At 45.2% G+C, this 25257-nt stretch overlaps 1 protein-coding gene across 3 annotated transcripts in view; it reads right to left on the bottom strand.

Moving 5' to 3' along the window:
• FANCI (FA complementation group I) overlaps positions 1–25257 on the bottom strand; it is a 297155-nt gene that overhangs the window by 207644 nt on the left and 64254 nt on the right. For all 3 annotated transcript variants that reach the window (XM_063925787.1, XM_063925788.1, XM_063925786.1), the window contains exons 5-8: positions 21914–22067; positions 9869–9926; positions 8757–8798; positions 8019–8142 (exon numbers count right to left, since the gene is read on the bottom strand). In XM_063925787.1, the coding sequence (XP_063781857.1) occupies positions 8019–8142; positions 8757–8798; positions 9869–9926; positions 21914–22067 (378 nt within the window). The remainder of the gene's footprint in view (positions 1–8018; positions 8143–8756; positions 8799–9868; positions 9927–21913; positions 22068–25257) is intronic.

The following is a 25257-nucleotide window of genomic DNA, read 5'->3' on the forward strand; positions in this document are numbered from 1 at the left end:
GAGGCAGAGGAGGAAACACATACACTGACTGGTACACCCATGGTGTTACCAGAGCGTCCACAGCTATTGCCTGAGGGTCTCTTGACCTGGCGCAATACCTGTCCAGTTTTTTGTTGAGGCGGGACGCCATCATGTCCACCATTGGTCTTTCCCAATGGACTACAATCAAGTGGAAGACTTCTGGATGAAGTCCCCACTCTCCCGGGTGAAGATCGTGTCTGCTGAGGAAGTCTGCTTCCCAGTTGTCCACTCCCGGGATGAACACTGCTGACAGTGCTATCACATGATTTTCCGCCCAGCGAAGAATCCTTGCAGCCTCTGCCATTGCCCTCCTGCTTCTTGTGCCGCCCTGTCTGTTTACGTGGGCGACTGCCGTGATGTTGTCCGACTGGATCAACACCGGCTGACCCTGAAGCAGAGGGTTTGCCAGGCTTAGAGCATTGTAGATTGCTCTTAGTTCCAGTATATTTATGTGAAGAGACGTTTCCAGGCTTGACCACACGCCCTGGAAGTTTCTTCCTTGTGTGACCGCTCCCCAGCCTCTCAGGCTGGCATCCGTGGTCACTAGGAGCCAGTTCTGTATGCCGAATCTGCGGCCCTCTAACAGATGAGCACTCTGCAACCACCATAGCAGAGAGACCCTTTTTTCCAGGACTCTTGTGCATTGATGCACAGACACTGTCCCTGGTTTTAGGAGGTTCCTGACGAGTTCGGATAACTCCCTGGCTTTCTCCTCCGGAAGAAATACCTTTTTCTGAACAGTGTCCAGAATCATCCCTAGGAACAGCAGACGTGTCGTCGGGATCAGTTGGGATTTTGGAAAATTCAGAATCCACCCGTGCTGTTGGAGCACTACTTGAGTTAGTGCTACTCCGACCTCCAGCTGTTCTCTGGATCTTGCCCTTATCAGGAGATCGTCCAAGTAAGGGATAATTAATACGCCTTCTCTTCAAAGAAGGATCATCATTTCGGCCATTACCTTGGTAAAGACCCTGGGTGCCGTGGACAATCCAAACGGCAGCGTCTGAAACTGATAATGACAGTTTTGTACCACGAACCTGAGGTACCCTTGGTGTGAAGGGCAAATTGGGACATGAAGGTAAGCATCCTTGATGTCCAAGGACACCATAAAATCCCCTTCTTCCAGATTCGCTATCACTGCTCTGAGTGACTCCATCTTGAACTTGAATTTTTGTATGTACAGGTTCAGAGATTTCAGATTTAGAATAGGTCTTACCGAGCCGTCCGGCTTCGGTACCACAAATAGCGTGGAGTAATACCCCTTTCCCTGTTGTAGAAGGGGTACCTTGATTATCACCTGCTGAGAATACAGTTTGTGAATGGCTTCCAATACCGTCGCCCTGTCTGAGGGAGACGTTGGCAAAGCAGATTTTAGGAACCGGCGAGGGGGAGACTTCTCGAATTCCAACCTGTAACCCTGAGATACTACCTGCAGGATCCAGGGGTCCACCTGCGAGTGAGCCCACTGTGCGCTGAAATTCTTGAGGCGACCCCCCACCGCCCCTGAGTCCGCTTGTAAGGTCCCAGCGTCATGCTGAGGCCTTTGCAGAAGCCGGGGAGGACTTCTGCTCCTGGGAAGGGGCTGCTTGCTGCAGTCTCTTACCCTTTCCTTTGCCTCGGGGCAAATATGAATGTCCTTTTGCTCGCTTGTTCTTATAGGAACGAAAGGACTGCGGCTGAAAAGACTGCGTCTTTTTCTGCTGGGAGGGGACTTGAGGTAAAAAGGTGGACTTCCCGGCTGTTGCCGTGGCTACCAAATCCGATAGACCGACCCCAAATAATTCCTCCCCTTTATACGGCAATACTTCCATATGCCGTTTGGAATCCGCATCGCCTGACCACTGTCGTGTCCATAGACTTCTTCTGGCAGATATGGACATCGCACTTACTCTTGATGCCAGAGTGCAGATATCCCTCTGTGCATCTCGCATATAAAGGAATGCATCCTTTAATTGCTCTATAGTCAATAAAATACTGTCCCTATCCAGGGTATCAATATTTTCAGTCAGGGAATCCGACCAAGCCACACCAGCACTGCACATCCAGGCTGAGGCGATTGCTGGTCGCAGTATAACACCAGTATGTGTGTATATACTTTTTAGAGTATTTTCCAGCCTCCTATCAGCTGGATCCTTGAGGGCGGCCGTATCAGGAGACGGTAACGCCACTTGTTTGGATAAACGTGTGAGCGCCTTGTCCACCCTAGGGGGTGTTTCCCAGCGCGCCCTAACCTCTGGCGGGAAAGGGTATAACGCCAATAACTTCTTTGAAATTAGCAGTTTTTTATCAGGGGTAACCCACGCTTCATCACACACGTCATTCAATTCCTCTGATTCAGGAAAAACTACAGGTAGTTTTTTCAGACCCCACATAATACCCCTTTTTGTGGTACTTGCAGTATCAGAGATATGCAAAGCCTCCTTCATTGCCGTGATCATATAACGTGTGGCCCTACTGGAAAATACGTTCGTTTCTTCACCGTCGACACTAGATTCGGTGTCCGTGTCTGGGTCTGTGTCGACCGACTGAGGCAAAGGGCGTTTTACAGCCCCTGACGGTGTTTGAGACGCCTGTACAGATACTAACTGGTTTGCCGGTCGTCTCATGTCGTCAACCGACTTTTGCAGCGTGCTGACATTATCACGTAATTCCATAAACAAAGCCATTTATTCCGGTGTCGACTCCCTAGGGGGTGACATCACCATTACCGGCAATTGCTCCGCCTCCACACCAACATCGTCCTCATACATGTCGACACACACGTACCGACACACAGGGAATGCTCTGATAGAAGACAGGACCCCACTAGCCCTTTGGGGAGACAGAGGGAGAGTTTGCCAGCACACACCAAAGCGCTATAATTATATAGGAACAACCTTATATAAGTGTTGTTTCCTTATAGCTGCTTAAATATATATAATATCGCCAAAAAATGCCCCCCCTCTCTGTTTTTTACCCTGTTTCTGTAGTGCAGTGCAGGGGAGAGCCTGGGAGCCTTCCTAGCAGCGGAGCTGTGTAGGAAAATGGCGCTGTGTGCTGAGGAGATAGGCCCCGCCCCCTATTCCGGCGGGCTCTTCTCCCGGTTTTTCTGAGACCTGGCAGGGGTGAAATACATCCATATAGCCTCATGGACTATATGTGATGTATTCTTTTAACCAAAAATACATAAAGATTTATCACATCCACCTGGGAGACCTATTATTTCGGGAGTAGAATCACTCACTTCTAATTTATCACATTTTGTTGATTATCATTTACAGAGTCACGTCGTTTCCCTGAAATCTTATGTTAAAGATACCCAATGTATTTTACAACAAACTGTGGGTAGGGATTGGACTAAGGGGTGGGGTTTCCTTACCCTGGATGTCCAATCCCTCTACACCAATATTCCTCATGATAGGGGTATCGATTCAGTTAAACATTATTTGGATAGAGATCCCAACATCACTCAAGGACGACGTGACTTTGTTTTACAAGCCATATTGTTTATCCTTACACACAATTATTTTTTATTTGAAGATCACTACTATTTACAGCGTCTTGGAACGGCCATGGGGACCAGGTTTGCACCAAGTTTTGCCAACCTCTATATGGGCCGCTTCGAGGAAGAATACATCTGGAGCGGCCCGTATAGAGAGAACCTGGTCCTCTATGGCCGTTACATTGACGATTTATTTATTATTTGGAATGGGGGTTTTCAAAAAGCACTTGATTTTGTTAATTTTTTGAATAATAATTCCTTTAATCTTAAATTCACTCACAATTTTGATTTAACATCAATAAACTTCCTTGATGTCACCTTTTCTATAGCCAACAATATGATCATTTCAACCAACTACAGTAAACCAGTAGGATCGGGTAATTTTTTACATTTTACGAGTGGTCATTATAGACCATGGGTCAAAAACATCCCAAAGAATCAAATCATTAGAGTAAGACGTAATTGCTCATTGGATTCAGCTTTCCTCTTACAAGTTGAAACTCTATTAAAACAGTTTCAGGAAAGAGGATACCCACTGTATATGATAGAAGAATCTAGAATTTATGCAAATTCCCTTCTAGGGTATGAGAATTCACTATCAGTAATAGATAAGTCAAAGAAAAAGCAGGTTAATCATATGGAAGATGAGGTCCCCATGAGGGAATCAATTAAATTCATTTCTAAGTTTAACAAACAATCTAATGCCATCAAAAAAATAGTTCAAACAAATTATCAATTAATTAAACAAGATCCAGTTTTAAACAAATGTTTAGCTGAGAAGCCTTTAGTTATATTTAGGAGGAATACCAACCTGAAAGAATTGCTAGCACCCAGCTTCCTTAAACCAGTTATTCCAGTAAAAAATCCTTCCTGGTTACCAACTAAACCTTCGGGCAATTATCGTTGTAACAAACAAATCTGTCTCACTTGCAAACATATGAGAAATAAAATGTCATTTATTGTATCTACTGCTAATGGGAACTCTTTTCAAATCAAACAGTTCATTAATTGCGATTCTGAATACTGTGTATATGCATTGCAGTGTCCATGTTCTCTTCAATATATAGGAAGAACTACCCGATCCCTTAAATCAAGGTTTAGAGAACATAGATTAAATATTATTAAAAAATTACAAACCCATAGTGTATCACGCCATTATTCGAGAGTACATAATGGCGATCCATCTTCTTTGACAGTAATAGGTTTGGAACAATTTTCCAGTACCAAAAGAGGGGGGGACAGATTCCGTAAACTTTGTTTAGGAGAATCATCATGGATCTTTAGGTTAGATACGTTGCATCCTAAAGGTCTAAATGAAGCCCTAGATTACACCTGTCTGGATTAATTTAGGATGTCCAAATCTACAGATATTTACACTTATATAAACTATAGAATTTTGTGTGTGTGTCCTGTTCTGTACTAATGACTTTCCATGTTATCCCCCAAAAAAAAAAATAAAAAAAAAATCCAATTTTCATTAGTTCCCTTCCCTTTTGGGGTATCTATAGCCTTATGGGTTGATTTAGGTTCCTTTTGGGGTCTTATACATCTATATCTTATGAGGACATATGTCAGCCCTCAATTTGACCTGTCTGCTTCTTATCAGTTTTTATGTTTGATTTTTTATGTTGTATTCAAAGATCCTTCCTATCGGTATGGTTACTAATATTAAGTTATACTGATAGGGTTTTGAATAGATATTTTTCAGTTTATTTTATTTATAATTCATGCTTATATTAGAGTGACCAAACGAATTCAATCATGATCATATGGATTTATTGTCATTGCTTCATTTCAAATTTAAATTAATATTGAACACATTTTTGTACCTATATGCATGTAATTTCTATATATGCGTATATGTATAATTGTTAGAAATATATATATGGTTGAATACACACTTATAAATTAATCCAGAGGAATCATATAATTTTACACCAATAACTTGTGTTGTTGACACCACCATAAATTCTTTGTAATGTTTGCCTAGGTAAGGCTGCAATATAGTATAATTGAGACCTTATCTATTAAATTAATCAGCAAATAAATAGACAGTTTTTATTTGGATAATAGCTGTTAGAAATTGTACCATCATTCATATTAGTCGTTAGAGAAACTGGAGATTGTGTGTAACTCAACAGATTCATATCAATTCTTAATCGTCTGTTTCAGTACAGAGAGGGTTAAAGCATGACTATCTTTCCCTCTCTGGTTTGAGATAGGTTGCGTTAATTTGGATTTGATTAAGTTTAAAATACATAAAGATAGATCTTTTATGATTCTCTATTGTCTTATTTTTACCCAAATGAAGATATATTACTATTGACTCAATGCTCCGCTGACCTTTTATGTTTATTTTATTTTTATTGTAAGGTATTTCTGCTTTTTATTCTGTTTTAGATATGTATGTAATCAGGATTCTGCCTACTGTGTGTTTGATTACTAATTGACACACCAGATTCAATTCACACAATTAGCTAGGTATAAATGCTGTATATCCCAGTAGCAAGGTATTCGTCTTGAGGAAGTCTCCGTTGCTAGGAGACGAAACGCGTTGACGCCCCTTTCTACGAGTGCAGTGCAGTGGATATCAGTTACTCCACAGACGGGCTCCTACCATCTCGGTCCTGCTATTCCGGTTCCGTCCACATCTAAGCCAAGTGACCTACAGTAATTATACCTCCGCAGTGAGGTTAAAGGGAGTCCAGCTGCTAACGGCACTTCTACATCAGAATCCCGCTGCGACAAGCTGGATATAGACGGATCTCCGCTGTGACACCAGTGCGGCGCCAGCCATCAGCGGTTTTGCCGTTCCATGCTGTTACCGATAGCCATACGGATCAGGTCCCTTGCTGGGAAACTCCCTACATGTCATCATCTGACGGTCAACTGACGGCTATTATTACGGAGAATAAATATTCCAACAAGTCTGTCTTTTAATTACCATTGTGGCAGCAACTACCAATCTTTACATTCTCCCCGTGCAAATGCATACAGGACTCTGCATTACATCTCAGGAATCAGCACGAGGGTAACTATTATTACTTGCTTTGCTTCTAATAATTTTATTGTGGAGCCATCTGTGGACATTTTATTTGATTCCACACTGGGACGCCAGTGTTAGAATCGATTGTTGCTCTTTGTATAGAGCCTCTTTCACTTAAGATATCCGATCTGCATTTTAGATACAGTGTATGCTGTTTAAACAGCACGTTTATAAAAGTTAGATACAGTGTTTCTATTTACACTTGCAAGAGGTGAAATACCTCCGGTTTTTATACTGCTATATATATATATATATATGTATTGTTTGTCTTATTTACTTTGTTTTGTGTCATTAACTGTTTTATAAAATATTTTTCACTATAAAAAAGGTCAAGTTTCATTGAGTCAATCATTCTCCTTGCTAGACTGCACTTAATTAATCAATCAATCAATTCAAAGTGATTTTTGGTGCGCAGAGCATTTCTTTCTCCTATGTATTCTTTTTAGCCAGAAAGGTATTAACATTGCTGCCCAGGGCGCCCCGCCCCAGCGCCCTGCACCCTCAGTGACCGCCGGTGTGAAGTGTGCCTGAGCGCAATGGCGCACAGCTGCAGTGCTGTGCGCTACCTCATGAAGACTGAAAAGCCTTCAGCCGCCGGTTTCTGGACCTCTTCTTACTTCGGCATCTGCAAGGGGGTCGGCGGCGCGGCTCCGGTGACCCATCCAGGCTGTACCTGTGATCGTCCCTCTGGAGCTAGTGTCCAGTAGCCTAAGAAGCAAATCCATCCTGCACGCAGGTGAGTTCACTTCTTCTCCCCTAGGTCCCTCGTTGCAGTGAGCCTGTTGCCAGCAGGACTCACTGAAAATAATAAAACTATCAAAACTTTTACTCTAAGCAGCTCTTTATGAGAGCCACCTAGATTGCACCCTGCTCGGACGGGCACAAAAACCTAACTGAGGCTTGGAGGAGGGTCATAGGGGGAGGAGCCAGTACACACCACCTAGTGGTCAAACTTTTAAATTTTGTGCCCTGTCTCCTGCGGAGCCGCTATTCCCCCATGGTCCTGACGGAGTCCCCAGCATCCACTAGGACGTCAGAGAAATTGTATTGGAAAAAAGCTGCAGACTTTCCGTGTACAGATTCAGAGACTCAGTTACACACTATATACAAGTGTCATATATCAAATTAATCAGCACAGTCCCCTCTTGCAAAAAGATGCCTAACTCTATAAGACACTCACGCGACCTGGTGTGCTGAGAGGTGCTGTTTGGTGTGACTGCAGCAAAGATGTATGAGGACACATCTGTATTTTCAGAAAGGAGTTAAACAGAAATCTCAGACACTAAAGTAATAAACGAAGCAACAGGAAGAGAGGGGAGGGACCTGGCCATGATGAAGTCTGCATTCTCACTCCATCTGTGAGTGATGTCAGCGAAGGTATAACCACCCTCACCCCTATGTACCAGCCATGGATATGCAAAATAGAAAATAATTAGCATAAATTGTAAACGCCATGCAGAGCAACCTTACCTTAGCAGAAAGAAGCAGCAGCTGGTAAACCAGTGGGGGCATTTCTTGCAGCTCTACCTTAGAAAGCAGTCTCAGAACTTTTTCCACTACAAACTGTAATTCTTCTGGGCTTAGTAAAACATCCCTGAAATAACGAAGAGTTAACACAGTGATACACTTCATGATTTCTGCTAGAAAAAGGGTATAACTGTCTAAGCTTAAGGGAAATACATGGCTATGGCTGGGTACACCACCGGAAAATCCATCAGCCGACCCGCCGCCACGCCAACTGAGCGGTCGATTCAGGGAAGCATATACACTTGCTGATTGGCTGCCTGATATGTCGGCCCAGACATCAAAGCTGGGTGGGCATTTGAATTTGCCTACCCAGCCGTAACGTCAGTCCCTTAAGCCTGTGTACGGGTGGGAGGTGGGTTGCACATACACACAGCCTGACCTGCCGATATATCTGCAACGGTCCGGACATGCCTGCGTTGCCCAGACTGCGCCCCACCGACGGCTTTCTAACGCACTCCCCAAAGGGCTTCAGACTGCGATCACTGTCGTTGCAGCGATCCATTCTGAATTAGGCCCTACACAGTATATGCTGCTTGATGATGGTCCAAAGCCAATATACACTACCCCAGTAAAAGCAAATGGAGAACCAAATGCACAGTACAGTTCTCTCTACACCACCGTATTGTATCTGAATGTCTCTGCTAATCACCATACAATAAAGCAGAGGAAGATAAATCTTACCTAAACATTGAAGTAAGGAAGATCACACACTGCGGATCCCATCTGAAATAGAATGCCATGAAAATACAAATATATTAAAATTGATACTGTAATAACATCAATGAGGCAATTTTACATTGCAGTGAATTTTTTAACATTGTAGCAAATCATGATTGATGAACAAAACACATGCAATGTAAAACAGCATTATAGAAGTATGACTTTAGAACAAGAATTTCCACTGAGTGGTTATCAGACACGCATGCCACTGGGCGGTCATCAGACACGCATGCCACTAGGCGGTCATCAGACACACATGCCACTGGGCGGTCATCAGACACACATGCCACTGGGCGGTCATCAGACACACATGCCACTGGGCGGTCATCAGACACGCATGCCACTGGGCGGTCATCAGACACGCATGCCACTGGGCGGTCATCAGACACACATGCCACTGGGCGGTCATCATACACATGCCACTGGGCGGTTATCTGATACACATGCCACTGGGTGGTTATCTGATACACATGCCACTGGGTGGTTATCTGATACACATGCCACTGGGCAGTCATCAGACACACATGCCACTGGGCGGTTATCTGATACACATGCCACTGGGTGGTTATCTGATACACATGCCACTGGGTGGTTATCTGATATACATGCCACTGTCAAATGATGGAAATGTGTCATGGGAAGCCAGCATAACACCCTGAAGGGGAACAATGTTCCTCTCTCCTGTATCACATAATATAGGCTGCTGATCAGGCCAGCCATTGCAGCGGTCATACCTTCTTCACACACTACTTATATGTTATTGTCATTTGGACTGTTGCAATATTTCATACAAAAAGGGAATTATGAATTAATTGTTACATACAAAGGGGACCATTCAATTACAGAATGTCCCACACTCACACCCAGCCCTGAAGCGCTACTTTACGCGGATTTCTGCTCGCACAACATGAGGGTGCAGCCGCGGCGAAGACTCCAACAACTGAATAACTCCAGGGCTCTTTAGAAAGGAGCTAAATTCACGAGAACAACTGAATCGCCCCTTAGTAGAGTCCAACACAAATTAAAATTTACAATGTAAACAAAAGTCTGGTTAAATTAAGAAATGTACATACCTGCTAGAACACAGGCTGTTTATAATCTGCTTTTTGCATTCCTCTCCTGTAAGTTCACCTGAAAAAGATTGAAAAGATCCATTCAATTATTTTATGGTTTTAAGCAAATTTACCTCAATGGCATATGTATATATATATATATATAGGCCCTCATTCCGAGTTGATCGCTCGGTATTTTTCATCGCATCGCAGTGAAATTCCGCTTAGTACGCATGCGCAATATTCGCACTGCGACTGCGCCAAGTAATTTTACAATGGAGATAGTATTTTTACTCACGGCTTTTTCATCGCTCCGGCGATCGTAATGTGATTGACAGGAAATGGGTGTTACTGGGCGGAAACAGGCCGTTTTATGGGCGTGCGGGGAAAAACGCTACCGTTTCCGGAAAAAACGCAGGAGTGGCCGGGGAAACGGGGGAGTGTCTGGGCGAACGCTGGGTGTGTTTGTGACGTCAAACCAGGAACGACAAGCACTGAACTGATCGCACAGGCAGAGTAAGTCTGAAGCTACTCTGAAACTGCTAAGTAGTTAGTAATCGCAATATTGCGAATACATCGGTCGCAATTTTAAGAAGCTAAGATTCACTCCCAGTAGGCGGCGGCTTAGCGTGTGTAACTCTGCTAAAATCGCCTTGCGAGCGATCAACTCGGAATGAGGGCCATATATATATATATATATATATATATATGTATAAAAATGGATGTATGTGTGTATGTATGTATGTTCCAGCGTAACTCTGGAATGCCTGGAGAAATTTACACCAAACTTGGTACACATATGGCTTACAATCTGGAAAAAAATACTGTGGGGGTAAGACATGTAAAAATCCATAGTTGCAGGGTCGCTGAAATGAATAGCGACACACCCAATGCCGTTATATACATTTCAGATATAAGTACTTGACCACCCTAATTACAGTCAGGAGAGGATAGTGTCTCAGTTATCAGAGGTTAACCTGTCACTTGAACGAAACATTGCCGAACCTCTTAGAAAGCAATAGGACGAAAGGAGACATAAATATTTTGACTCTTAAATGCATTAAAGGAAAGCTTGATAGTCAGCAATTGCTTATCTGCTGTGTAAAGGGTACTGACAGCTCTCCCAGTGACCTTAAGTGTTGTGCAAAATCTTTACCTTTTACCTCAAAGGAGGAGCCCTCAGGAGAGTGAGAAGCTAAGTAAGGAGACCTAGGGCCCTTTGGAATAGCCAGCCAATCCCTGCAAACCTAACATATTTAACATACAGTGGGCGGAGCTTGGCCTGTCGTCCCAGCATTTACAGCACTGAGCATGGCAGCATCAGAGGCGGAACGGGGCAGAGAAGGAGGCAGATTATTCTCCTCAGCGCCAGCCTTTTGACAGCATCAATCTGCGGAAGGCCCGCCCGGAGGTGCGGCCTGACAAAGATTGGCAGAAGAGGGCAGAGCATGTCCTGTTGTAAGTCTAATTAGTTTACCAGAAAGTACTTCAAAAAAGTTATACGCACCGAAATACTTGAAATTCCGTAGCAGAGCACGGGTATTTAGCTAGTAGTATATAAAGTTAAATCACAATATCAGCATATATTTACTTTTAATTTCTAGGAATAAATAAAACAAAAAACACATTCCATGTAAAATGCATATTAAAAATAACATTCACGTAATAGGAATTCAAATGTTTCAAGTGCTTACCAAATCCACACTTATTTGAAATTAATACCCCTTTTCCACTAGCTCTTAGAAACACGGGTAAATGTGCGGGGACGCGCATTTACCCGTGTTTTTCCCTAGTGTAAAAGGGTCCCCCGGCAAATTCCCGGATCAAGTGATCCGGGAATCCTACCCTGGTAGCTAGCCGGGTTGAACACGTATTCAACCCGGCTAGCTGTCTAGTGTGAACGGGAGCCGTGTCGAGGCGACACGGCTCCCGTTCACAGCGTATAGAAAGGCTGCGCAAGGCGATCATGTGATCTCCCAGCGCCGCCCCTGTCGCGTCACTAGCCGCGTCACCAACCCGGCAATTGCCAGGTTGGTGAGCGCTGTCTTTAGGGGGCTGTAGCACGGGTCACCGCCGTGTCAGGCGACACGGCTGCGACCCGTGCTACAGTAGTGGAAAAGGAGTATAAATTCTACTTTCTTATTTTTACCTAAGTGCAGTATGCTTCCTGTTAATGACACAGACAGGGAATTCTCTCCCTTTGCTGCTGCTCACCCAATCAACTACGTCCTGACTTTCTAAGTCCTGTTCTATGGCCTGGATTGGGAGCATGTTGGTGTGGGTAATTCAGCAAATAGAGCATCCAGAAAATGCACCACTCATCAATGTAAAAGATAAAAGTTTTGGAGAACAGGGCAGCCTGTTCCTGAGCCCGTCAAAGCTTATTTAACTAGGTGGGTACGTCCTGACTGGCCTGGCAAGGAGCCCCAGCAGAGCAGCTTTAACTGGTCCTCAGCACACACTTTCATAAACTGTTATCGTTTCAACACCTTCTCCTCTCGAGATGCAAAAGTTGAGTATAGAGCAGGCATGTCAAACTCAAAATCCCAACTGGGCCGAATAATCAAGGTCTAACTCTTGTGTGGGCAACAAGAAAAAGAAAATAGGATTTTGGTACTTACCAGGTAAATCCTTTTCTTTGAATCCATAGGGGGCACTGGAGTACTCTTGGGATATGGACGGCTTTAGCAGGACAAGGCACTGAATATTTAAATTTAGTAACTCTCCTCCCCTCCATACTCCCAGAATACCTCAGTGTTTTTTACTGAGCCGAACAGGAGCGATAGAGAGGATGAACAATGGAGAATTACATATAACATTATAACATAACGGACAACAATAAAGTTGACACATAACGTAACTGACAACTAAACAGTTGACACCATAACCGATAGAACTTGAAAATTTGAACAAATCGGTGAGAATGTGTTACCATAAGATCCACTGAACTTACCACAAACCAGGTAAAACTGCTCTGGGTGGGCGTCCAGTGCCCCCTATGGATTCAAAGAAAAGGATTTACCTGGTAAGTACCAAAATCCTATTTTCTTCTTCATCGACTAGGGGTCACTGGATTACTCTTGGGACGTACCAAAGCTTCCACCTTGGGCAGGAGAGCTGTTTGGCACCTGTAACACTAGGCGGCCAAAGCTAGAGGCTGATGCCGCAAACGTATCAAATGTGTAAAAGCGCACAAACGTGTGCACTGATGACCATGTAGCCGCACGGCAAAGCTGCGTTGTAGAAGCCCCACAACCAGCTGCCCATGAAGTTCCCACAGAACGTGTGGAATGAGCTGTTACTGATGTAGGCGGCTGTAACCTAGCATGAAGGTAAGCCTGACGTATGGTCAGTTTAATCCATCTGGATAAGGTCTGCTTAGAAGCTGGACAACCCATCTTGGCAGTATCATAGAGAACAAACAATGTATCCGTCTTACGAACTGTAGACGTTCGGGATACATAAACGCGTAGTGCGCGTACCACTTCCAAAGTTCCAGAATCTCCTGTTAACACAGGAACTACTATTGGTTGATTGATGTGAAAAGATGACACTACCTTTGGCAAGAAAGCGGGATTCGTCCGAAGTTCCACTCTGTCATCATGAAACACCAAATATGGTGGCTTGCATGACAAGGCACCCAAATCTGAAACACGCCGTGCCGAAGCTAAGGCTAGGAGAAACATTGTTTGCCAAGTTAGAAACTTAATATCCACTTGTTGTAAGGGTTCAAAATATTGTCAAAGTCGAAAAATATTGCAGTACACACATCACGTACAAACTACACACAGATGGCCTCTGTGCGTGTACTTGTTCTGCCGTGCGTGCGCATATTCGCAATTTGCGTATGGTCGCTCCTGCGGTCCTGCGCATTAGCGCGTGGTATGAGTATGTATGGTAGAGTTTGTGAACGCATGGAAAAGCCATCAAAACACATTACATATTTAATCCAATTAGTGCACAATGTACACATAGTCTCCCTGCATCGCACCAGCAAGTTACAACAGTTTAAATGGTATCAGAACAAAGGGATTCACCTTTACAGGATAGAAGGGGACAGAACAAGGTTATAAGGTGGTATTTGGTATCCAGCTGTAGGGTATTTTAAGGGCAATATTCCGGTGTTGGGTTGCAGAAGATCGCACATTCCTGCGTATAGTTATGCGCAGGAGCAGAATATAGATATAAACTGTATTTACTGTACATTTGGTATGCGGCGGGAACCCAGAGGAGACCACCCACAAGTGCATCTGGAACAGACATCGCCCACCTATTCAAACCAACCTATGACCTCTCCTGTACTGTAAATGACCATCCCTGTGTCCAATGGACAAAGAGATTACAGTATCCATTGTGTTAAGTCTTGGAAGATTGTATAAAAGAGCCAGCTGCATGCCTGGTCAGACACAGATTCTAAAGGTTATCTACCCAGATGACTGAGGACCAGACTGGGAAGCGCAGGCGACAAAACCAAACACGTATGTACCATTGACTGTAGCCATTATTCTTTTGTATTGTATTGCTTTGTTATTGTAACCCCCTTTCAGTAATAATATGTTGTGGTGTCGGAACCCGGCATTTTAAATACAAACTGGTGTCGTGTTTTCCTTTCCCTGCTAAGGTTATAAGTGTATTACTATCACATATGTAGCTGTTAAGGGCTCACAGAGTATCTTTGGGTGTGTACGCACTGAGTATACTTTGTACAGCCAGCGCGGCGTTTGTACGCAAAGTACGTATACGGTACGGGGCTCTGTACGCTAATTGTGTAATAAGTACGTAGGTTGAGGATTAAGTTTAGCGGCTGCAGCGGCTCCATTTAAAGTGTATGAAATGTCTTTTTAAAGTGTTGCTTTTAGTCCTGTAAGTAAACCAGCGTTTACAATATGAAGACTGTAAAAAATCTAAAACCAGATTCAAGTCCCATGGCGCTGTAGGTGGAATGAATGGAGGCTGTACTCTGAGGACACCTTGCATAAAGGTGCGTACAGACGGCAATAGAGCCAAACGTCTTTGAAAGTAAATTGACAAAGCAGAGACCTGCACCTTTAGTGTAGATAAACGCAGTCCTCCATCTAACCCCGTCTGTAGAAATAATAAAAGACGGGATAACTTGAAAGATTATGTCGGAAACTTCCGAGCTTCACACCAACCTATATAGGCACGCCAAATTCTGTAATAATGAGCTGCCGTAACTGGCTTCCTAGCACGTAACATGGTTGGTATAACCGATTCTGGAATGCCCTCTCTTCTTAAGAGCGCGGTCTCAACAGCCACCCCGTCAAACGCAGCCGCGCTAAATCGGGGTAAAGGAACGGACCCTGTTGTAACAGGTCCGGACGTAGCGGGAGCGGCCAAGGATCGTCTGCGAGTAGTCCGCGGAGATCCGAAAACCATGCTCTCCAAGGCCAAAAAGGCACCACTAGTATGACTGTGGCGGACTCTCGTTTGATCCGTTTTAGCAACAGAGGGAGCAGCGGAAACGGTGGAAACAGATACACGAAGCTGTATGGCCACGCGATTTTGAGAGTATCCACCGCCACTGCCTTTGGATCTCGCGTTCTGGACACATACTGGGGCGTTTGGTGATTGTGGCGAGATGCCATCAGGTCCACTTGTGGGTAACCCCACCTCTGGACCAACATGTGAAACACTTCTGGATTTAATGCCCATTCTCCTGGATGAAAATCCCGACGGCTGAGATAATCCGCCTCCCAGTTGTCCACTCCCGGAATGAACACTGCCGACAATATCACTTGGTGATGCTCGGCCCAATTGAGGATTCGAGCTACTTCCCACATGGCCATGCGGCTTCTCGTTCCTCCTTGTTTGTTGATGTACGCGACCACCGTCGCGTTGTCTGACTGCACCTGGAAAGTCTGAGACCGGAGCATGTGCACTGCTTGTCGTAGCACATTGTAAATTGCCCGGAGTTCCAGGACATTTATAGACAGCAATCTTTTGTGATCCGCCCAGAGACCCTGGAGCTCACAATTTTGAACTACAGCTCCCCAACCTCTGAGACTCGCATCCGTCGTTAGAATTATCCAATTCCAGACGCCGAACCATTTCCCTGCGGTTAGATTGTGTACTGTGAGCCACCAGAGTAGAGATACTCTGGCCCGTGGAGACAACCTCACCATCTGGTGAATCTGCAGATGCGAGCTCGACCACTGTGCGAACACATCCAGTTGAAAAGGACGCGAGTGAAATCTTCCGAACTGAAGCGCTTCGAAAGCCGCCACCATTTTTCCTAACAGCCGAATGCACAAATGTACCGAGACTGTGCGTGGCTTGAGCACTAATTGTACCAGATGATGAATACTCTGTACTTTCTATTCTGGTAGGTAAATTCTTTGATCTACCGTATCGAGAATCATTCCTAGGAATTGAAGTCGTTTAGACGGAATCAGATGTGATTTCTTGAAGTTGACAATCCAACCGTGCTAAATTAGCACATTGGGGGTAATTCTGAGTTGATCGCAGCAGGAACTTTGTTACCAGTTGGGCAAAACCATGTGTACTGCAGGGGAGGAAGATATAACATGTGCAGAGAGAGTTAGATTTGGGTGTGGTGAGTTCAATCTGCAATCTAAATTGCTGTGTAAAAATAAAGCAGCCAGTATTTACCCTGCACAGAAACAAAATAACCCACCCAAATCTAACTCTCTCTGCACATGTTATATCTGCCCCCCCTGCAGTGCACATGGTTTTGCCCAACTGCTAAAAAATTTCCTGCTGCAATCAACTTGGAATTACCCCCATTGTACGTTAGCAACGCATGTTGGAGGAGCATCTGTTGAGACGGAGCTTTGATGAGTAGATCGTCCAAGTACGGAACTATTATCACTCCCAGGGATCTGAGATGAGCTATCATCACAGACATCACTTTGGTGAATACCCGAGGCGCTGACGAAAGGCCAAACGGTAGAGCCTGAAACTGATAATGGTTTTGCCGTACCGCAAAACGCAAAAACCTCTGATGAGGTGGCCAAATCGGAATGTGTAAGTACGCATCCTTGAGATCCAGCGCAATCATGAATTCCTGTGGCTCTAAACCTGCAATTACTGACCGCAGGGATTCCATCTTGAATCTGTAGTAAGTGACGTACTGATTGAGACCCTTTAAGTTCAAAATTGGTCTGACCGAGCCATCCGGCTTTGGTACTACAAACAGACTGGAATAACAACCCTGACCTTCTTGGTATACAGCAGAGCTGGCCAAACCAGTCCTCAAGATCTACCAACAGTTCACATTTTCCAGACCACTTAATTGGTGCTCAGGTGTAGTCATTACTAATTAAGATGTGCTGCATTCATTCCTAATTGACAATTCTACAGATCTCCAGGACTGGAAAACATGAACTGTTGGTAGATCTTGAGGACCGGTTTGGCCAGCCCTGGTGTACAGGGACCGGAATCAAAACTGCTGAATCCAGCAGAGACTGAATGGCTATTTGCAGAACCGCCCTCTTTTCGTCCGACACAGGCAGTCCTGTCTTGAAAAACTGCAGTGGCGGGAGACAGTCGAACCATATTTTGTAACCTTTTAACACTAAATTGCGGATCCACCCATCTGTGGATGTGTGGAACCACACCAAATGGAACGTCTGAAGGCGTGCCCCCACAACTGGAGATCCGAGATGGGCTGGGAGCTCATCATGCCACTGGCTTGTCGGTGACCTTAGCGTCCTGACGACTGGTGGTGGTTTGTTGAAAACCACGTCCTCGACCTCGTCTACCAGGCATGGCTGTTCCTCTACCACGGCCTCGAAAGGGCTGAGGTCTAAAGGATTTGAACGCCGGGCCAGAACATTTTCGTCTAGGTACCGTTGGAGGCAATGGTAGGAAAACAGACTCCCCCCGTGGCCTCAGAAATCCATTTGTCCATTTCAGGACCAGAGTATTTTCGTCTAGGTACCGTTGGAGGCAATGGTAGGAAAACAGACTACCCCCCCTTCCCCCCGTGGCCTCAGAAATCCATTTGTCCAATTCAGGACTAAACAACTTCTCTCTTGACCTCTGCCTCCGCTTGCCAAGAACGCAGCCAGAGTGCTCGTCGTGCCGTATCTTGCAACGATGAAAGGCAAGAACTGAGCTGACAGACGTCAGTAGACGCTGTACATAGATAATCAGCAGTTTCACAAATTTGATCAGCGAGAAGTATAAGGTGATTGTCATGTAGGCCAGACTTGAGTTCTGTTATCCATACAATTAGTGCCTTAGTTACCCAAATACCAACCAACCCAGGTCTAAGCAACACTCCTGCTGCTATATACATGGACTTTAGCATAGCTTCTATTTTACGATCTGAAGAGTCTTTAAGCGTAGTAGCAGTTGGTACTGGTATGGTTAATTTTTTTGTAAGTTTTGACACAGACGAATCCCCCATTGGCGGATTCTCCCATGTAGATGTCACAGACTCTGGAAACGGGTAACTAGACTTAAATCAACGAGGTATAGAAAACCGTTTATCTGGATTCTTCCATGTTTCTACTAACATCTTATTAAGAGATTCCGAAACCGGGAAACACATTGGAGATCTGTGTCGTTTAGTAAAGACCACCTCATCATTTGTTAGAGGCTCCTCAGTCTCTGTAAACTTCAGAGACTGACGCACCGCCCTGATGAGATTATCAATGCCTGGGCTGTCAATATCTTCACTATCTGACTGCTGGTCCAATTCGCCCTCCTCACCCTCATCTTGCGCAGTGAGGTCTGGCATAGAATCGTCAGAATGCAACATAGCAGAAACTAGTAAATCATAAGACAAATGAAATTTATCCCTTCTACCCAAAGCTGACTTGGACCTTTGCAAAGGCTGAGACCCCTCTGTTAGTTCTGGCGGTCTCACCCGAGACTCAGATCTTGCCGCTTCCCGCTCGTGTCGAGCGGCGGCCAATTCTGATTGCAACCCACCCATTACATCTGCTAGTATTGCCCATTGAGGGTCCGGGATGAAACCAGATTCGAAACCGGAGCGGAAATTGTATTTGTAGCTGAATTTACAAAACATACTGCGCATGTGGTAGAACCATCCAGTAACACACTCTTACAGACATTGCAGTGAAACTGCTTTTTTTGTTTTTGCTGGTGCCTTACTCATTATGCAGACAGACAGACAATACAATATACAAAGACAGACAACTTGCACGACTCAGTAAAATTGTTACTAAGGTGTGTGTAATATATATATGGCCGAAGTGCAGTGCACGTGGCCAGTACTATATGAAACCTGATCCAAAATTCCCACTAACACCCCTGCGCCATCCGGTGGAGTAGTGTTGTAGGACAGGATCTTCTGAAAGAGAAACATGATTGAAGAGGAAGCATGGTTAACATGGACCCCATGCCATGCTTACACTTATAATCACAGTTCAGGTTATAACACGTGTCTTTTATAACCTGTAACTAGCTTTGTCAAAACTAACCCTGTTAATATAGGCTTAACATCCTATGTAATTACTGGTATAACCCATGCAGCCTTCTATATTGCTGCTGCTGCTATGCATGCATTCACTCCCCCCCCCCCCCCCCCCAATTGCAGCTGCGCTGCCTGTGAGGAGACTTCTCCCCCCTCCTTCTGTGTTCCGTGTACCGCTGCGTCTTCCAGCGGGGAGCGGTTGCCGGGGAACGGGTTCCGGAAACTGGAGATCTGGTGCAGGGAGCTGGGGAGCGCGCTCTATAGTGTGGAGAGCGGCCGTGCTGCGGAAGTGCGGCCGGCGGGTTTGAGCGGCGTGCGGCGGGTGTGAGCAGCGGTGGAGCGGCTGTGGCGGGTGCTATGAACACACACAAATCAGCGGCGGCGGGCGGCAGCTAGCAGGGAGCAGAGTACTGGCGGCGGGCGGCGCATATAAAACAATGTTCCCCACACAGCAGGGCGGCAGCGTGAGCTGACCGCCCTGTCCCCCAGCATACCTGATGGCCAGTAGTGAGGGCTATGACGGGGCTTCTTCTGTAAGCTCCGTCCAGCCTGTCCTCCAGTCAGTGAGTGAGCTGCCTTGTGGCTGTGAGGGTGCTCTTTGTGAGGACTGACACGCCAGGCGCTGCTTCCGTGCAGCGGGCACTATCCCGGACCCAAGTTTCTTGATAAACTGGGAAGGGATTTGCTTAAGTGAAAAATAAAAATAAAAAGTATAAAATATCAAAGTAAATGTGGAGGTTCCACACCTGCGTGTCACTGCTGTGAGCACAGAAAAAACACTGAGGTATTTTGGGAGTATGGAGGGGAGGAGAGTTACTAAATTGAAATATTCAGTGCCTTGTCCTGCTAAAGCCGTCCATATCCCAAGAGTACTCCAGTGACCCCTAGTGGATGAAAAAGAAACAGTCTTATACAGGTTGAGTAACCCTTATCCAAAATCCCACATTTTTTAGTCCCCTACTGAGATAATGACCTATATATTATATATTATGTGTGTATATATAGATATATTATATAGATATATAATATATATAAATGTGTGTCATTATCTCAGTAGGGGAACCAAAAATGTGTGATTATGAATTTTGTATAAGGGATACTCAACCTGTATGCAATTTTGAAAGTTGTTTTTTTTTTAGAAAACCAACAATAAATTATAATCGAAGAGATGTCAAGTATTGTGAAGAAGACATTTACTTTAATGCAGTGGTGCAAGTAGGAAAAATGTCTTAGTAGTACTGTGTGCGTGAGCCAAAGGCGGGCGCGTCCAAAAAATGGGTGTGTGATACACACATGGGGCCAGATACAAATATGCCCTCAGTAGTGCAGTGCCAGATACACATAAGCCACCAATAGTGCCAGATACACATATGCAGTGCCAGATACACATATGCCCCCAATAGTGCCAGATACACATATGCAGTGCCAGATACACATATGCCCCCAATAGTGCCAGATACACATATGCTACCACAGTGCCAGATATACATATGCCCTCAGTGTCAGATATACATATGCCCCCACAGTGCCAGATACACATATGCCCCCACAGTGCCAGATACACATATGGCCCTAAAAGTGCCAGATACACATATGCCCCTAAAAGTGCCAGATACACATATGCCCCTAAATGTGCCCCCAGTGCCAGATATAAATGTGCCCCCACAGTGCCAGATACACATATGCCCACTGTGCCAAATACACATATCCCCCCACAGTGCCAGATACACATATGCCCCCACAGTGCCAGATAACATATGCCCCCAATGTGCTCCCCATCGCTGCTGCCTGCTATTTGCTGCCTGGCTGTGTGTGAGGGCAGGAAAGCGCAGCGCGTACCTCTCCTGCTCCTCAGTCCGGTCTCAGGTGGCGGCGCGGGTATCTTAAATCAGGCACCAGTTCGTGAGCCAATCAGAGCTTGCGGACCGGCAGCTCCTGATTGGCTGCCGGTCTACGAGCTCTGACTAGCTCACGAGCAGCACCTGATTTAAGACCCCTGCCCGCGGGCCGCAAAAGTATGCGGATGGGGCCGCCTGCCGCCCTCAAGTTTGACACCCCTGATATAGCGTGTCCGCTTCAGCACAGGGTCACCCCCTCCCTTGGGGACAGCTCCGGGATGTCCCCACGGTCTTCAGTGTCCACCATGGATGAAAGAGAGAAAAGGATTTCTGTACTTACCAGTTAAAAGCTTTTATTTGATACCATGGGGGACACTGGATGGCCTCCCTGCTGGTTCCCAGTAGTGACAATGGGGTGCTTAGCTGGTTTGCAACCAATGTACTTTCTACGTATGTGGATATGTGTGTCTGACTACTTCTCCTCTCTTCTCCCTTCCACCGGCCTTTTGCTTAGTTCATGTAAAGCTGACTTGCGGAGGCAGGGGCTAGGGTACAGAGGGGGAGGAGCCTGGCTATCAAGACTTTAACTATTTAGTGCAGAGATTCCTCCAGTGCCTACTATACCCAGTCTCCAGTGTCTCTTATGGAATCAGAGAAAAGGATTTAACCAACAAGTAGGAAAACCTGTTTCTTAAGATGTCTTTTACACAAGAGCCTGATTTACAGTTGTCATGTCAGAAGAGTTTTCATTTTAACACTTACGTACTTTAATCTAGCATGTTATTAGAAAAGGCACAATTTTACCATTGCCATATACCAGGGATTCCTTTGAAGACAGCGCTTTCAGCACATTGGGGAACAGTTCCAAAGACTTTCCATTGGACAGGCTCCCAGCTTTCACCGCATCAACATACAAATTAGCTAGCACAAGAAGTGATGCTCCTGGAAGTTGATGAACCTGAAAATAAGAATAAACCAAAAGGCTACAAAAACATGTAAAACTTACATGACACTCTTATGTTCGCTTTAAAGTACACTGGTCACCTTGAATTCATATTTTCCCATAATGCCAAAAATAAAATGCCAAGTAGAAACACAACATCCCAGCAGGCCAGGGCAGAGTGAGTCCTGTACTTTAGAGATAAAGATTAACAAGTAAAAGAAAACAGAAAATACCACTTTGTCCTTCAGCCCAGAGGGACACAGACATGTCGGTCAAATACAAACGTAAGCTGCTACAGAGGAGATTCAATTAGGACCAAATTTTCAGTTGTCGTCTCACACAGGTGGCGATGTATCAAACCTTTTAGAGAGGTAAAGTGCCAAACAATCATCTTCAAACTGTAATTTCTTAAGCACAGCCTGTAAAATGACAGTTAGGAGCCGATTGGTTGGTACTTTATCTCTCTCCAAGGTTTCATACATCTACCTAACAATATTTTGTTATGTAAATTTTTATGAAAATATGAAAAAAGCCATTCAATTACAAAATCAGTGATCATTTTCAAGGGTGAATAACGCTTTATTCACTCATTGTTCTACAAAAGGGTAGATATAAAAAAAAATTACAAATTTTAACTTGCAAAGCATGGAATATAGTACATAACACCAAGTAAGCACATTCTTAAAAATAAAAATGTTGAAAAATGTTTTTAGAGACTAAAATAAAGCAAAAATGAAAATAAGAATTTACTTACCGATAATTCTATTTCTCGGAGTCCGTAGTGGATGCTGGGGTTCCTGAAAGGACCATGGGGGATAGCGGCTCCGCAGGAGACAGGGCACAAAAAGTAAAGCTTTAGGATCAGGTGGTGTGCACTGGCTCCTCCCCCTATGACCCTCCTCCAAGCCAGTTAGGTACTGTGCCCGGACGAGCGTACACAATAAGGGAGGAATTTTGAATCCCGGGTAAGACTCATACCAGCCACACCAATCACACCGTACAACTTGTGATCTAAACCCAGTTAACAGTATGATAACAGCGGAGCCTCTGAAAAGATGGCTCACAACAATAATAACCCGATTTTTGTAACTATGTACAAGTATTGCAGATAATCCGCACTTGGGATGGGCGCCCAGCATCCACTACGGACTCCGAGAAATAGAATTATCGGTAAGTAAATTCTTATTTTCTCTATCGTCCTAGTGGATGCTGGGGTTCCTGAAAGGACCATGGGGATTATACCAAAGCTCCCAAACGGGCGGGAGAGTGCGGATGACTCTGCAGCACCGAATGAGAGAACTCCAGGTCCTCTTTTGCCAGGATATCAAATTTGTAGAATTTTACAAACGTGTTCTCCCCTGACCACGTAGCTGCTCGGCAGAGTTGTAATGCCGAGACCTCTCGGGCAGCCGCCCAAGATGAGCCCACCTTCCTTGTGGAATGGGCCTTAACCGATTTAGACTGTGGCAGGCCTGCCTCAGAATGTGCAAGTTGAATTGTGTTACAAATCCAACGAGCAATCGCCTGCTTAGAAGCAGGCGCACCCAACTTGTTGGGTGCATACAGTATAAACAGCGAGTCAGATTTTCTGACTCCAGCTGTCCTGGAACATATTTTCAGGGCCCTGACAACACCTAGCAACTTGGAGTCCTCCAAGTCCCTAGTAGGTGCAAGGCACCACAATAAGCTGGTTCAGGTGAAACACTGACACCACCTTAGGGAGAGAACTGGGGACGAGTCCGCAGCTCTGCCCTGTCCGAATGGACAAACAGATATGGGCTTTTTTGAGAAAAAACCACCAATTTGACACTCGCCTGGTCCAGGCCAGGGCCAAGAGCATGGTCACTTTTTATGTGAGATGCTTCAAATCCACATATTTGACTGGTTTTAAACCAATGTGATTTGAGGAATCCCAGAACTACGTTGAGATCCCACAGTGCCACTGGAGGCACAAAAAAGGGGTTTGTATATGCAATACTCCCTTGACAAACTTCTGGACTTCAGGAACTGAAGCCAATTCTTTCTGGAAGAAAATTTACAGGGCCGAATTTGAACCTTAATGGACCCCAATTTGAGGCCCATAGACACTCCTGTTTGCAGGAAATGCAGGAAACGACCGAGTTGAAATTTCTTTGTGGGGCCTTCCTGGCCTCACACCACGCAACATATTTTCGCCACACGTGGTGATAATGTTGTGCGGTCACCTCCTTTCTGGCTTTGACCAGGGTAGGAATGACCTCTTCCGGAATGCCTTTTTTCCCTTAGGATCCGGCTTTCCATCGCCATGCCGACAAACGCAGCTGCGGTAAGTCTTGGAACAGACATGGTACTTGCTGAAGCAAGTCCCTTCTTAGCGGCAGAGGCCATAAGACCTCTGTAAGCATCTCTTGAAGTTCCGGGTACCAAGTCCTTCTTGGCCAATCCGGAGCCATGAGTATAGTTCTTACTCCTCTACGTCTTATAATTCTCAGCACCTTAGGTATGAGAAGCAGAGGAGGGAACACATACACCGACTGGTACACCCACGGTGTTACCAGAACGTCCACATCTATTGCCTGAGGGTCTCTTGACCTGGCGCAATACCTGTCCCGTTTTTTGTTCAGACGGGACGCCATCATGTCCACCTTTGGTATTTCCCAACGGTTTACAATCATGTGGAAAAAACTTCTCAATGAAGTTTCCACTCTCCCGGGTGGAGGTCGTGCTGAGGAAGTCTGCTTCCCAGTTTCCATTCCCGGGATGAAAAACTGCTGACAGTGTTATCACATGATTTTCCGCCCAGCGAAAAGTCCTTGCAGTTTCTGCCATTGCCCTCCTGCTTCTTGTGTCGCCCTGTCTGTTTACGTGGGCGACTGCCGTGATGTTTTTCCCACTGGATCAATACCGGCTGACCTTGAAGCAGAGGTCTTGCTAAGCTTAGAGCATTATAAATTTACCCTTAGCTCCAGTATATTTATGTGGAGAAAAGTCTCCATACTTGATCACACTCCCTGGAAATTTTTTCCTTGTGTGACTGCTCCCCAGCCTCTCAGGCTGGGCTCCGTGGTTACCAGCATCCAATCCTGAATGCCGAATCTGCTGCCCTCTAGAAGATGAGCACTCTATAACCACCACAGGAGAGACACCTTTGTCCTTGGATATTGGGTTATCCGCTGATGCATCTGAAGATGCGATCCGGACCATTTGTCCAGCAGATCCCACTGAA

The sequence above is a fragment of the Pseudophryne corroboree genome, chromosome 6, assembly GCF_028390025.1.
Source record: "Pseudophryne corroboree isolate aPseCor3 chromosome 6, aPseCor3.hap2, whole genome shotgun sequence".
Classification (NCBI taxonomy): domain Eukaryota; kingdom Metazoa; phylum Chordata; class Amphibia; order Anura; family Myobatrachidae; genus Pseudophryne; species Pseudophryne corroboree.